Source organism: Nomascus leucogenys, chromosome 8, assembly GCF_006542625.1.
Source record: "Nomascus leucogenys isolate Asia chromosome 8, Asia_NLE_v1, whole genome shotgun sequence".
Taxonomy (NCBI): domain Eukaryota; kingdom Metazoa; phylum Chordata; class Mammalia; order Primates; family Hylobatidae; genus Nomascus; species Nomascus leucogenys.
This window is the reverse complement of record NC_044388.1, coordinates 90158962-90170571: the sequence shown is the minus strand read 5'-3', so window position 1 is coordinate 90170571 and position 11610 is coordinate 90158962. Positions and strand designations below refer to the sequence as shown.

At 53.6% G+C, this 11610-nt stretch overlaps 1 protein-coding gene across 7 annotated transcripts in view; it reads right to left on the bottom strand.

The window, feature by feature from the left end:
* Positions 1 to 11254, bottom strand: part of COL27A1 (collagen type XXVII alpha 1 chain) — a 157906-nt gene extending 146652 nt beyond the window's left edge. For all 7 annotated transcript variants that reach the window (XR_004031412.1, XM_030817678.1, XM_030817680.1 and 4 more), the window contains exons 1-2: positions 10733 to 11254; positions 4257 to 4327 (exon numbers count right to left, since the gene is read on the bottom strand). Coding sequence is in view for 6 of the 7 variants with exons in the window: in XM_030817678.1 (XP_030673538.1) it covers positions 4257 to 4327; positions 10733 to 10797 (136 nt within the window). In the remaining variant the exon portion in view is untranslated. The remainder of the gene's footprint in view (positions 1 to 4256; positions 4328 to 10732) is intronic.
* Between the last annotated feature and the right edge of the window lie 356 nt (positions 11255 to 11610).

Below are 11610 nucleotides of genomic sequence, written 5' to 3'. Positions count from 1 at the left end.
GAATACATTTTTTTAAGTGCCTGGTACAAAAGAAGCCCTTTCAAATAATAACTAATACTAAAAATAATGATAATCACCAAATGCTGTTGCTGAGAGTGTTAGAGGCTGCCCAACAATGACATGTTGTACTCCTTTTTCTCCACCTGGAAAGCCATCTCCTCCAGGAAGCAGTCCCATTAGTGAGGGACCAGGATGACAAGAGTAGACCTGTCACCAGAGCTTGGTAAGGATGTCCCAGGGGTCTGACAGGTATCACCGTCTTCTCAGGGACCCACGCATTCCCCTTCCCACTCCCGAGGTGTCTCTAGCAGGCTAGGGGGCTGCTATCTGCTATCAGAAGGGTGATGGGATTTCCGCTGACTCCTCCTCCTCCCCGCAGGGCTCTGGAGAGAGGAGAGGAAGCAATCAAAGCATCCCTGCAACCTCTGTCCTCTGGCAAAGCGTATGGATATCTGACTGTGGTCTGGCCAGGTCACATCCGCCCAATAATTATGTCAGCAGGGCTTGCCAGAGCAAGAGGAAAAGGAGGGCTTCCAGAGTGTTTATGGAAAGGCTTCCTGACCTTTCCCCTCCCAGGTCATTAGACCCCTTCAGTCAGCTGAGCTGCCAGTGTTGGCAAAGCAGGCTCCTGAGCTCTGATTCAGCAGGGAAGGAAAAGCTGCCTCTGGAATCTGAGTCTGGGTCAGGTCCTCAGGGCCCTTCCCCTGAGCTCAGCAAGATAGGCCCTGAGTACTGAATACTCTCTCCCTATCACTCCCTGCAAAGGTTGTGCTGGGGGCTGAATGCAACACTTGGTATTTGGCCCTCAGCCAACAACTGGGAGATGGATGGATGGATGGATGGATGGATGGATGGATGGATGGATGAATGGATGGATGGATGAATGGATAAATGGATAGGTAGATGAATAGGTGGATGGATGGATGGATGGAGGGATGGATGGATGGATTGATGGATGGATAAATGGATGCATGAAAGGGTGGATGAGTAGATGGATGTATAGATGGATGGATGAATAGATGGATGGATGGATGGATGGATGGATGGATGGATGAATGGATGGATGGATAAATGAATGGATGGATGGATAGAAAAATGGATGGATGGATAGATAAATGGATGGATAAATGGGCAGGTGAACAGGTGGATGGATGGATGGATGGATGGATAAATGGATGAATAGATGAAGGGATGGATAGATGGATAGATGAATGGATGGATAATGGCTGGCTGGCTGAATGGGTGGGTGGATGAATGAATGGATGGATAGGTAAATGAATTGGTGGATGGATGGATGGATGGATGGATGGATGGATGGATGGATGGATAGATGGATAAATGGATGGATGAATGGATGGATGAATAGATGAAGGGATGGATGGATGGATGGATGGATGGATGGATGGATGGATGGATAATGGCTGGCTGGCTGTATGGGTGGATGGATGAATTGATGGATGGATAGGTAGATGAATTGGTGGATGGATGGATGGATGGATGGATAAATAATGGCTGGCTGGCTGGATGGATGGGTAGGTGGATGAATGGATGGATGGACAGGTAGATGAATTGGTGGATGGATATATGATGGATGAATGAATAGATAAATGGATGAATGGATGGATGGGTGGATGAAAGGGTAAATGGATGGATGGATGGATATTGGATGGATGGATGAATGGATGGATGGATGGATGGATGATGGATAGATAAATGGATGGGTAAATGGATAGGCAGATGAATGGGTGGATGAATGGATAGAAGGACAGTTCCTTGGGGGAAACTGAGAACCTGAGTGCTGTCAGCATGTTATAATGGTTCTATAGCAGACTCTGGAGTCAGAAGGCCAAAATTTAGAGCCTGAGAAGACCAGCAGTGAGCCTCAGTTCCCTCCACTGTAAAACAGGGCTATAAAGAGCGCCTACACCATAGGGTTGTTAGGAGGATGAAATGGTCATCTTCCTCATCATCTTCACCCAAGCCCCACATTGAGTAACTCTGCTTGAGTGTCTTACTGACCCTTGGACCTCAATTCCCTGCCTGTAAGACAAGAGAAACAGACCTTGAGATAGCACATGTGTTACAATGTTCTAAGAATTCTATAGCTCTGTGTTGCTGATTCAGGTTGGCTTGAGTTTAAGACCTTTATTCTTCCTTAGGACCCAAGGTGCTTTCATTTCATTTCAAACTCCTCCTTCCCATCCTTTCTCCCATCTGTCTGTCCTCAGGTTCTAAGCTAAAATAAACTACTGATTAAGGATTCTTTTAGTGGTATATGTTTTAATCACTGAAACCCTCTTATTATCATGAAATACTATTCACTATTATTCACTATAAACTGGGACTTAGAATGGGAGGAGCCATTTGGTTGGACAAGAGGTAAGGGCAGGAAGCCACCTGGTCCTTCCTTTAGTCCCCGCTCAACAATCCCTGGAGGGCCCCTCAGGCCTGCTCACATCTCTCTCCACACAGGGAATTTAGGGCTAACCTGCACTCACCCAAAGAGAGTCACAACTGGCTGGGCCAGGCAGCATGGGTGAGGTTTCCCCTATCCACTGGGTGGGTTTCTAAGCTGACAACCAGCCAGTCTCCAGGTGTCCCCCAAAGACCATCTGCAGCTAAAGGGCAAAGTCTCAAGCCCTGACACCTGGCAAATGTGACCAGCACAGAGCTGCCATGAGTCTGACCACTGTGAGCCCTGAGGGGCATAGGAAAGGGCTGTTCTTGCCCAGACTTTTCAGGTAACTAATTAACAGCAATAAGAAAAACTAATACTTGCTGAGCACTTACTAGATACCAAGTACTTTACAGGCATGATCTCACTTGATTCTCTCAGCAATGTATGGAGCAGGTACTCTTTATTATCCTCACTTTATAGAGGGGGCTCAGAAGAGTCAGAGGGAATAACTTGCAGCTTAAAAAAGGCACAGCCAAGGTTTGAACCCAGGCCACCTGACTCTGGGGTCTTTATGCTTAGCCATGATGCTGTTCTGCCTGGGGCCTCCCAGGCTTGTTGGAAAGCAGGGTGGAGACACATCCAGCATCCCATCAAGGGTGAAGAGATGGGGGACAGGGGAATGAATTCAGCCCAACGCCAAGTTAGAAGGAGCCTGCCAGCTGGCCCCCACAAGATCCCTTTATTACATAAACCTGGCTCCACACAGCTCCAGCCTCTTCCCAACCCCCCGCCCCAGTGCCTGACTCAGGACTCTGGACAGCTGTTCACCTACTTTGTGGGGGAAACAGCAAGCTTGGAAAATATGACATTTGCACAAAATGTTGCTGGGCAGCAGAAGTCTCTTCCGGGCACAGCCCTGCCCTCCCAGGGGCCCAATCCCTGCTGAGTGGCCAGGTCAGGCCATAGTGACTCCCGGCGTGCCGGGCTGCCTGCCCTAGCACACGGGCTGGGCGTGAAGGCGGGGGAAGGGCAGCTATTTTCAGAGGCATGCGGCTGCTTGACAAACAGATGTGGGAGAGGTTTCAGTTTCCCTGGGCAGATGTGGAGCCAGCCCATCGCCGCCCCGGCCCCCTGGACAGCCCCTCAGGGATAGGAGGGAAAAGCAGGATCTCACAGGAAGAGGAAGATGGGATCCCAGGCTTGGGCCATGACAGTTAATGCTTAATGCTTTTTTAAATTTTTTTTAGCAGTTCTTAGAGCACTCATTGGACGAACAGGGACAACTGAGGCTTAAAACCAGAGTAACTTATTCAAATTTTGCCCCAGAAAGGAACACAAGAATCACCCTTCCACATTTCTGCACAGAGTCCTTCCTACCCTTTTACAAAAACTTCAAATGCGATTTTTTTTTTTTTTTTTTTTGAGACGGAGTCTCGCTCTCTTGCCAGGCTGGAGTGCAGTGGCGCGATCTGGGCACACTGCAACCTCCACCTCCTGGGTTCAAGCGATTCTCCTGCCTCAGCCTCCCGAGTAGCTGGGACCACAGGCACCTGCCACCACGCCCAGCTAATTTTTGTATTCTTAGTAGAGATGGGGTTTCACCATGTTGGCCAGGATGGTCTCGATCTCCTGACCACGTGATCCACCCACCTCGGCCTCCCAAAGTGCTGGGATTGCAGGCTTGAGCCTGGCCTCAAAGTCATTCTTTCAAGCCTAAAGAATTATCATCTCCATTCTACTGATGGGAAAACTGAGGCATTGAGTTCCAACAACGGGCACGGCTGTCTCCTACCCCTGAGTTCTCAGGCCCCTTCCGTTCTCCTTTGTCTCCCCCTGGACAAAGAGAAGAGAGAATTACCTTCAGGAGCTCCTTGGGTGGAGGCCAGGTGACAGGCAAACGAGACCAAGATCCAGGAGAAGAGAAACCCCCTAGAGACCAGGAGACACAAGCAGAAGCGGCATCAGCTTCCACCCCTCACGCCCGGATCCGGCCGGGGAAGCTGGGAGTGGACACCAGTCCCAGTCTCAACCCAGTCATGTCCACGGGAGGCAGGAGGCCAGGTGCAGGCTCTAGGACCCCATCAGAGCAGCAGCCCACTCTTCCCGGCCTCCAGGCACAGCCTCTCAGTGAGGACCTGCTTACATAGACAAACACAACCTCACTTTTCACAGATCAATTAGCCAACGTCAATGGGGAAGAAGCAGTGCATAGGAAGCCCTGCCCTGGTCATATGGAACATCTAGGGTCCAGCTCAAAATCTGATGCCGACTCACTGAGCAACCAGGGGCCAGCCCCTCCCCTTCTCTGGGCCTCATCTCCCCCTCTGTACTACAGCCTCATGATCTTGAGACCCTTCCCCAGACCCCAGCCAATGCGCAGCAGAGCCAGGGGTGAAAGGTCAGCGGGAAGACCAGGCTGGTCTGCTTGGGAGACCAATCCCCACACAGGGCAGGAGAGAGGAGACCCCTTAACCAGAACCAGTGCTGTGTGAAGGCAGCTCCCGACTTGGCTTTATCCTAATGGAAAGTGGGAGAAAGAAAACAGAGGGGATGAGAGGGAGTTAGACAGAGCCAGGTGCAAACCTGGCCTTGTCACTTACCAGCTGTATGACCCCAAATGAGTCACTCAGCCTCTCTGAGCCTGTCTTATCTTCTGCAACATGGGCTGATATTCCCTATCTCACAGGCCGGGCATGAGGATTCAATAAGCTCAAGCATGGCAAGGGCTCAGTCTGCTGCCAGCCACAAAAATACTCCCCTAGACAGTCCCCACTGTCCCTACACTCTAGGGCCAGGAAGGGTTAAAGCTCTGCTCTGTGGCTCTTGCCAAGATGAGCAAAGGCAATGATACAATTTCACCTTCCTGTGGGAGCAGCCACCAGTGACACCCGAAGCCACCTGGGGTATCTGATCCCCAGCCAGGCAGAGGGGAGGCCGGCACATGGCCAGAGACAGGCGGGACGCAGGCAAGAGAGCCGTGTCAGGTGGGTGGTGAGGGCTAAGGCTGGGACAGACAGGCCCAGGATGCATTTCCAAGAGGAAAGCTAGGATGGCGCGCTTCTGTGGAATCACGTAATCTAGGAAACCTGTCTGCCAGGGTTGATAACTGGAACCCTAGGTTCTTCCCAGACTCCCTGGGCACCTTAGACGACAGCTTCTGTCACTGTGGGCATGGTGAAGACACTGGTGATTACATGCCCACAGCATCCCTCCTTCCTGCTTGCTCACATAGGCATGGACTTAGAGGATCTTACATGAATCTTAGATAAATCTAAGTCGATCCCGAGAATTTCATCTGCCATGCCAGTGACTGGTTTAGGCATGCATACATGACCCAAATGTGGCCAATGAGAGGTGAGGGATGCCTGTTAGGGACCCTGGGAAAGCATTTCAAAGGGACAGAGAAAGTTTTCTTCAAGCCTCTATATGTTGCTGAGTAAGGACATACTGCTCAGAGCTGCTGCAGTCATTTTGGGCACATGAAGTAACAAGCCCCATGAGCACGTGAGGATGGCAGAATAGAAAAATAGTGGGTGTCTGAAGACACTGCTGGGATGCTGAATTCACCCACCCTAGTACTGCTCTTCCTTGAGGCCTCTTGATATGGGAATAACCCCCCTTATCATTTAAACTATTTTGAGTTGGGTCTTCAGTTACTTGCAGCATAACCTAAACCAGCTGAAACAGCACTCAGACACCAATGATGGTCCCCTGAACGCCTTCTCCAGCTCTGCGCCTTTGCACATGCTACTCCCATCATGTAGACATTACTTCTTTGCCTGGTCGGTTCCTACACATCCATTAGATCCCAGCTTGGGTGTCACCTCCCGCAGCTCACTGCACATGCCGCACTACAGCAGGTCTCACGTGTGTGGTCACTGTCTACTCTCCTATTTCCCTGTCTAGACAAAGTCTCTAAAGGGCAAGGATGCCTGTCTTATTCACTCTTTTTTTTTTCTTTTTTTTTTTTGAGACAGAGTCTCACAATGTTGCCCAGGCTAGACTTGAACTCCACGGCTCAAGCTATCCTCCTACCTCAGCCTCCCGAGTAGCTGAGATTACAGGCATGTGCCACCATGCTGGGCTTATATTTCCAGCCCCTGGCAGGCACATAGGAAGTGTCCAGTATATTTTTATAAGATGAATTAGTATTACCTGATATTATAGGACTCTAGACTTTAAAAAGTCTTCCCAAAGCCTTAATTCCCCTGCTCTGACTTCTTCCAGAACTGCTCCAAGATAATCCTTGGTCCTTCCTCTTCATCCTCTCCAATCTGCTGCCACTGTTGTGAGAATGCCTTTTTCATGGGGCCAGGCCCCCAGCTCACCACAGGCAACGACTAAAGGTCAAAGTGTCAAGCTGCCCTGGGGTTGCCTGGGGAGAAGGGCAGGGCCAACCTTTCTGGCATGACTTGCTTACTTGAAGCAAATGGCAATAGCATGAGCCCTGGAGAGAAATAAAAGGCAGCTTTGTTTAATTAGACAAACAGAATACCAAGGCTCAGGGAAGGCAGGTACTTCCATCCTGGGCAGCGTCTGGGCTCATAATTCTTCAGTAGTATTTCCCACACCCACCAGGGACATGCTTTCTAGGAAATTGGCCAGATGCATTAGGGAAGAGCTGTCCCCTGCATCCCAGTCTTGACAATCCGGAAAGCACAACTGTATATCAAAGGCTCTGAGAAATCCTGCAATAAAGAAGTTGACAGTACTTTCTGTCATTCAGCAGTCCCCAAATTTAGAACTCGTTTTTTCCGTTGAATGCCTCCTCAGAAGAGACTACCCCTTGCCTTCCTGCGTTCCTGCGACCCCCACTAATTTCTGTTCCATCTCCTTCCAGCCCCGTCTCTTCCCGGCCCTTCTCTGGCACCTGCCCTCACTCCTCGAGTCCTTCACTGGATTATGTCACATACCAAACTTCCTAGGAAGTTTCCCAAACTGATAAAGAAAGGCGAGGTGGGGAAGAGAAGGTACAAAAACCATACATGTCCTTCTCGGTCAATTTCCCTGGCTACAGCTATACCAAAGTGACTACTCTGCAGAGAATTAGAGGGCAAATCCTTGTAATCCCTGAAAATCAGGAGAAAGAAGTCTCACAGGAGACATGGAATCAGAATCTTCTCTTCAATTAAGCTTCCTAACACCATGGCTTCCAGCTTGAGGACTTCAGCCCTGAAGGCCTATTACAAAAGTATTCAACCTCCATTCATTCTCCCTGACAAATGCAGCTGACCCTCTTGGAAATGGATTCTGTGTGCATTTGACCCATAAACTTCCCAAGTATAGAGCCTGTCGGAGTGGGAGAAGGCCATTTAAGATCATCTAGGGGTCACATTCTAGTCCTCTCTCTCCCTTCTTTGAAAAGATGCGTAACTGAGGCCCAGAGAGGGAAAGTTACTTGCCCAAAGCCACACAGTGCTTCAAGTCTATGACTTAACAGATAGTCTTTTCATTTGACTTGTCTCCATGGAGCAGAAATTGGAGACTTGCGGGGACTTCCTACTTGCCAGAGACCGGAGCCCCAGCCTTCACCAGCAGGAACGGAGATGCGACCCAGGGAGCCAACGAGCCATCTAAGTCAGCTCCAGGCCTGGAAAGTTGGCTCTCAGAGGGAGGCCCTGCCAATTCTTTTGCTCCCGTTCCAATCCTGTTTAGGCTACTGCTAATCATGTTTAGTGCCTGTGCTGGCTTGGGGCTTTGTTCTTCCAGACTTCTGTTTTCACCACTTGTCTTGTGGGCCTTGTCTCTGCAAACCCAGGGCTCCAGAATGTCGGGAAGACCAAAGCACAGAGGCCAGAGAGGCCAGGAGGCAGCAGAAACGGGAGCCACGAGGAAACGTCGCATGGAAACATCGTCTGGCCACACAGCCCTCCAAGGAGGAAACCCAGGTGTTCCTATGCCCTTGCAAAAGGCCCTCTGCCAGTGCACCAAATGGGGCTACTCCTGGGTAACTACACTGCCAGAACCGGCAGCCTGCTTGGATAGTTTTCTTCCATCCTTATTACCTGGAAATACACAGGATCTTGGAAAACCACACCAGCTTCAACAGTCACTGAGGGCTCTGAGCTGAGACCCAGGCCACAGAAACACACAGGGAAGGTGGCCCTATGGACTCTAGGCTTGGCTGTTCACGCATGGGGTAAAAGCTGAAAAGGGAGTTAGCCGGAACTACAGGTCATCAAGTGGGGTGGACCTGTCCCACCTGCCTCCATGGACTGGCCAGACCCCCTGTGCCCAGACGGCTATGCCTGGGCTTTCTTCACAGCTTCCACGTCCTCCACGGGAACACAGACAGGTCATCGTCTGGATAGGATGCAGCCCGGAACCTTCCCATTGACTCACACACCCATTCAACATGAAGAGAATAATACAAATACCAGCTGCTGTTTACTGAGCACTTATTACATGCCAGGCCCTGTTCTAAGCCCTTTACAAGCATGGTCCTGTTCATCTTCACAAAACCCAGCCAGCTGGGAATAAGGTGCTGGTTTTGTGGAAGAGAAAAACAAGCAGCAGAGTGGCTCACCCAAGCTGGTGCAGCAGAGTTAGGATTCAAACTCGAGCCTGCCTGATGGCAAGCCTCGTGGCCCTACTGTGGTGCCACCTGCCTCCCACCAACATGATTCCTTGAGTGTCTCACTGCTGCCCCCTACCACCAGTGGATATGGTACTCTGCGTAGCCAAGCCAGGCATGTGGGTATCAAGAGGGTCCCTGGACAGAGATGGAGGAGAGAAAATGCCAACAAAGAACAGGGGGAGTGTGCTCAGAAAGGGACAGAGACCCTGGCTGCTGAGGGTCCGCAGGGCCGGTGGAGGCACAGGAGAGGGAGAATGCTCTGAGTACAGGGAGGAAACAGAAGGAGGCAGAGGCCAGGGATGTGTCCATAGACATCATGGAGTCTGGTCCGGCCAGAAGGGTCCAGGAGCAGAGGTATGCTGGAGAGCAGAGGTATGCTGGAGAGCAGAGGTATGCTGGAGAGCAGAGGTATGCTGGAGCCAGAGCGCACATGATGCAGGACATGATGCAGGACAACGTGATGTCAAGGGAGGCAGGGAGGCAGGAGAAGGCAGAGACTGGGCCTCCAAGCAGTGTTGACTGCCCACTTGCCCAAAGCTGGAGCCCCACCATGGGGTGCTCGCCTGGCACCACTTTTCTGCCCAACTGCTGGCATCTACCCTGGCGCAGGGTCTTCTGGAGAAAATGAGTCAGCAGTGTGCTCACTGGTGCTGTGTGTGTGTGTGCGCGCGCGCATGTGTGTGTGTGTGTGTGTTGTGGTGAGGGGGTGCGGGGCGGGGGAATCGCAAACAGCCAGCTTTTTCCAAGACATGGGGAAGAAAGGAGGGGGTGTCATCCCGCGGACTCCAGCTCAAAGGGGGCAGGGCCCAGCTACAGCCCTAACAGCCTCTGGGGAGTGTCCTGGTGTCCTGGGGGCAGGATGGAAAGAGAGGAGCGCCGTCCACAGGCCCCAAGGGGCTGCTTGCATGCTGCTGGCTCCCACACACACCCACACGCTGCGCCGGCTCCAGCACAGGCTCACTCTCTCTTACAACTCCTACTCCACACGCTGGGAATCCCAGCCTCTGGGCCCCAGCTCCGCGCAGCCGCTCCTGGGAGAGTCCTTCCCCCTCTCCGGCCCTGTCTCCCGATCAGGACACTGAGGGGTTCCGCACAGCGATCGCCCAGGGCCCTTTCTGCTCTGACATGCTGGCTCTCACTTTTTCTCTCTTACACACGTGAAAGGGACAGGAACCGAGAAGCAGGAAACACAGACACACAGACCCAGGCCGACTCACACACACACGCGGAGATTTCCAGAAACGCGGGGACGTGCAGAGCCACACAGACACGGAGACAGGAGCAGAACCCGAGACCTGGTGACCTAGAAACTTGCGGACAATTTCACAAGAACAGATAGAAACGGAGACGTACAGGCTTGGGACCTGCAGACACCGAGACACCGGAACACACCGAGACGGCCCCAAACGGAGACCCCCCTCCTCCCCCAAGCATCCAAAAAGCCCCCCTCCGCACCCCGCCGGCCGCTCCAGGCGCCACCACCCACCCCCACCCCCGACCCCCGGGCTGGCTCTGCCCCCGCCCCAACGGGATCGGGCAGCCGGGCCAGGCGCGGCAGGGCGGACAGCGCTCGCCAACTCTCGCCCGGCCGGGGGCGCAGCCCCTATTAACCCTTGGCGTCCCGCCTCGCGGGGGCGCAGGAAGGGGCAGGAAGCTGACGTTCCGCTGGAAGCGACCGCATGGCGGGGAACCCCGGCCCTCCCCGAGATTGGAGCAGCAGGAAGCTAGGGAGGGGGCGTCCCCGAGTTCGTACTCACCCCCCGCGCGCCGCCGCCGCCGCCGCCGCTGTGCCTCGGGCCCCCCGCGCCGATCCCGCTCCCATGGCAGGCCCCTACTTCATGCTCCCGAGCCCGGGGGGCAAGTGTGGGCGCGCCCCATGGGGCCGCCAGCCCCCCGCCCCGCCGCGCCAGGCCGGCTCAGAGCGCGCGGCCCCCGCGCCCCCAGCGCAGCCCCGCGCCCAGGGGCGCCCGAGCAGGCAGGCAGCGCGGCTGGGGCCCCGCGGGCGCCCGCGCCAGGCCCATGGTCCCAGGAGTCCGGGCGCCGCGCTCGCCCCTGCCTCGGTCCTTTTCTGCTTCCACCAAAAAGGAAGAAGAAGCAAGAAAAAGAGAGAGAGAGATGATCAAACTTTTGGAGGCGGGCTGCTGGCGGTCCCCGGAGGCAGAGCAAGGCCGGGTGAGGGCGCGCGGAGGGCGGTGGAAGCTGCCTCCCCGCCGGCCTGGGGGAGGAGAGGAAAAGGAAGGATTTGGGGGAAATGAAGGCGATTTAAAGTCTCGGCCCGCGGTGGCTCTCCACCTTCCCTCCTCCCCGCGCCCGGCCGCCCTCTGCTGCCCCCTGCTGCCCCCTGCCGGCCGGAGCCAAGAATACAGCCTCAGCTGGCCCACTACAGCCCCGATGGGACACCCGCCCCCCTCCCCCTTGTACAGATGGGGAAACAGATTCACAGAGAGGAAGGGGCTGCCCAGGGCTTCACGGTGATTTGATCACTGTTCTGAGATTAGGAACTTCTGACTGGTGAGGCTAGGGGTCCTCCAATGGGGGGTTGGGGTAGGGGAGAAGGGCCAAATTCTACTCCTGGAAGAAACCCACAGTTTCAGGGACAGAGCTAGGACCAGAACTTGGTGTCCAGACGCCCACG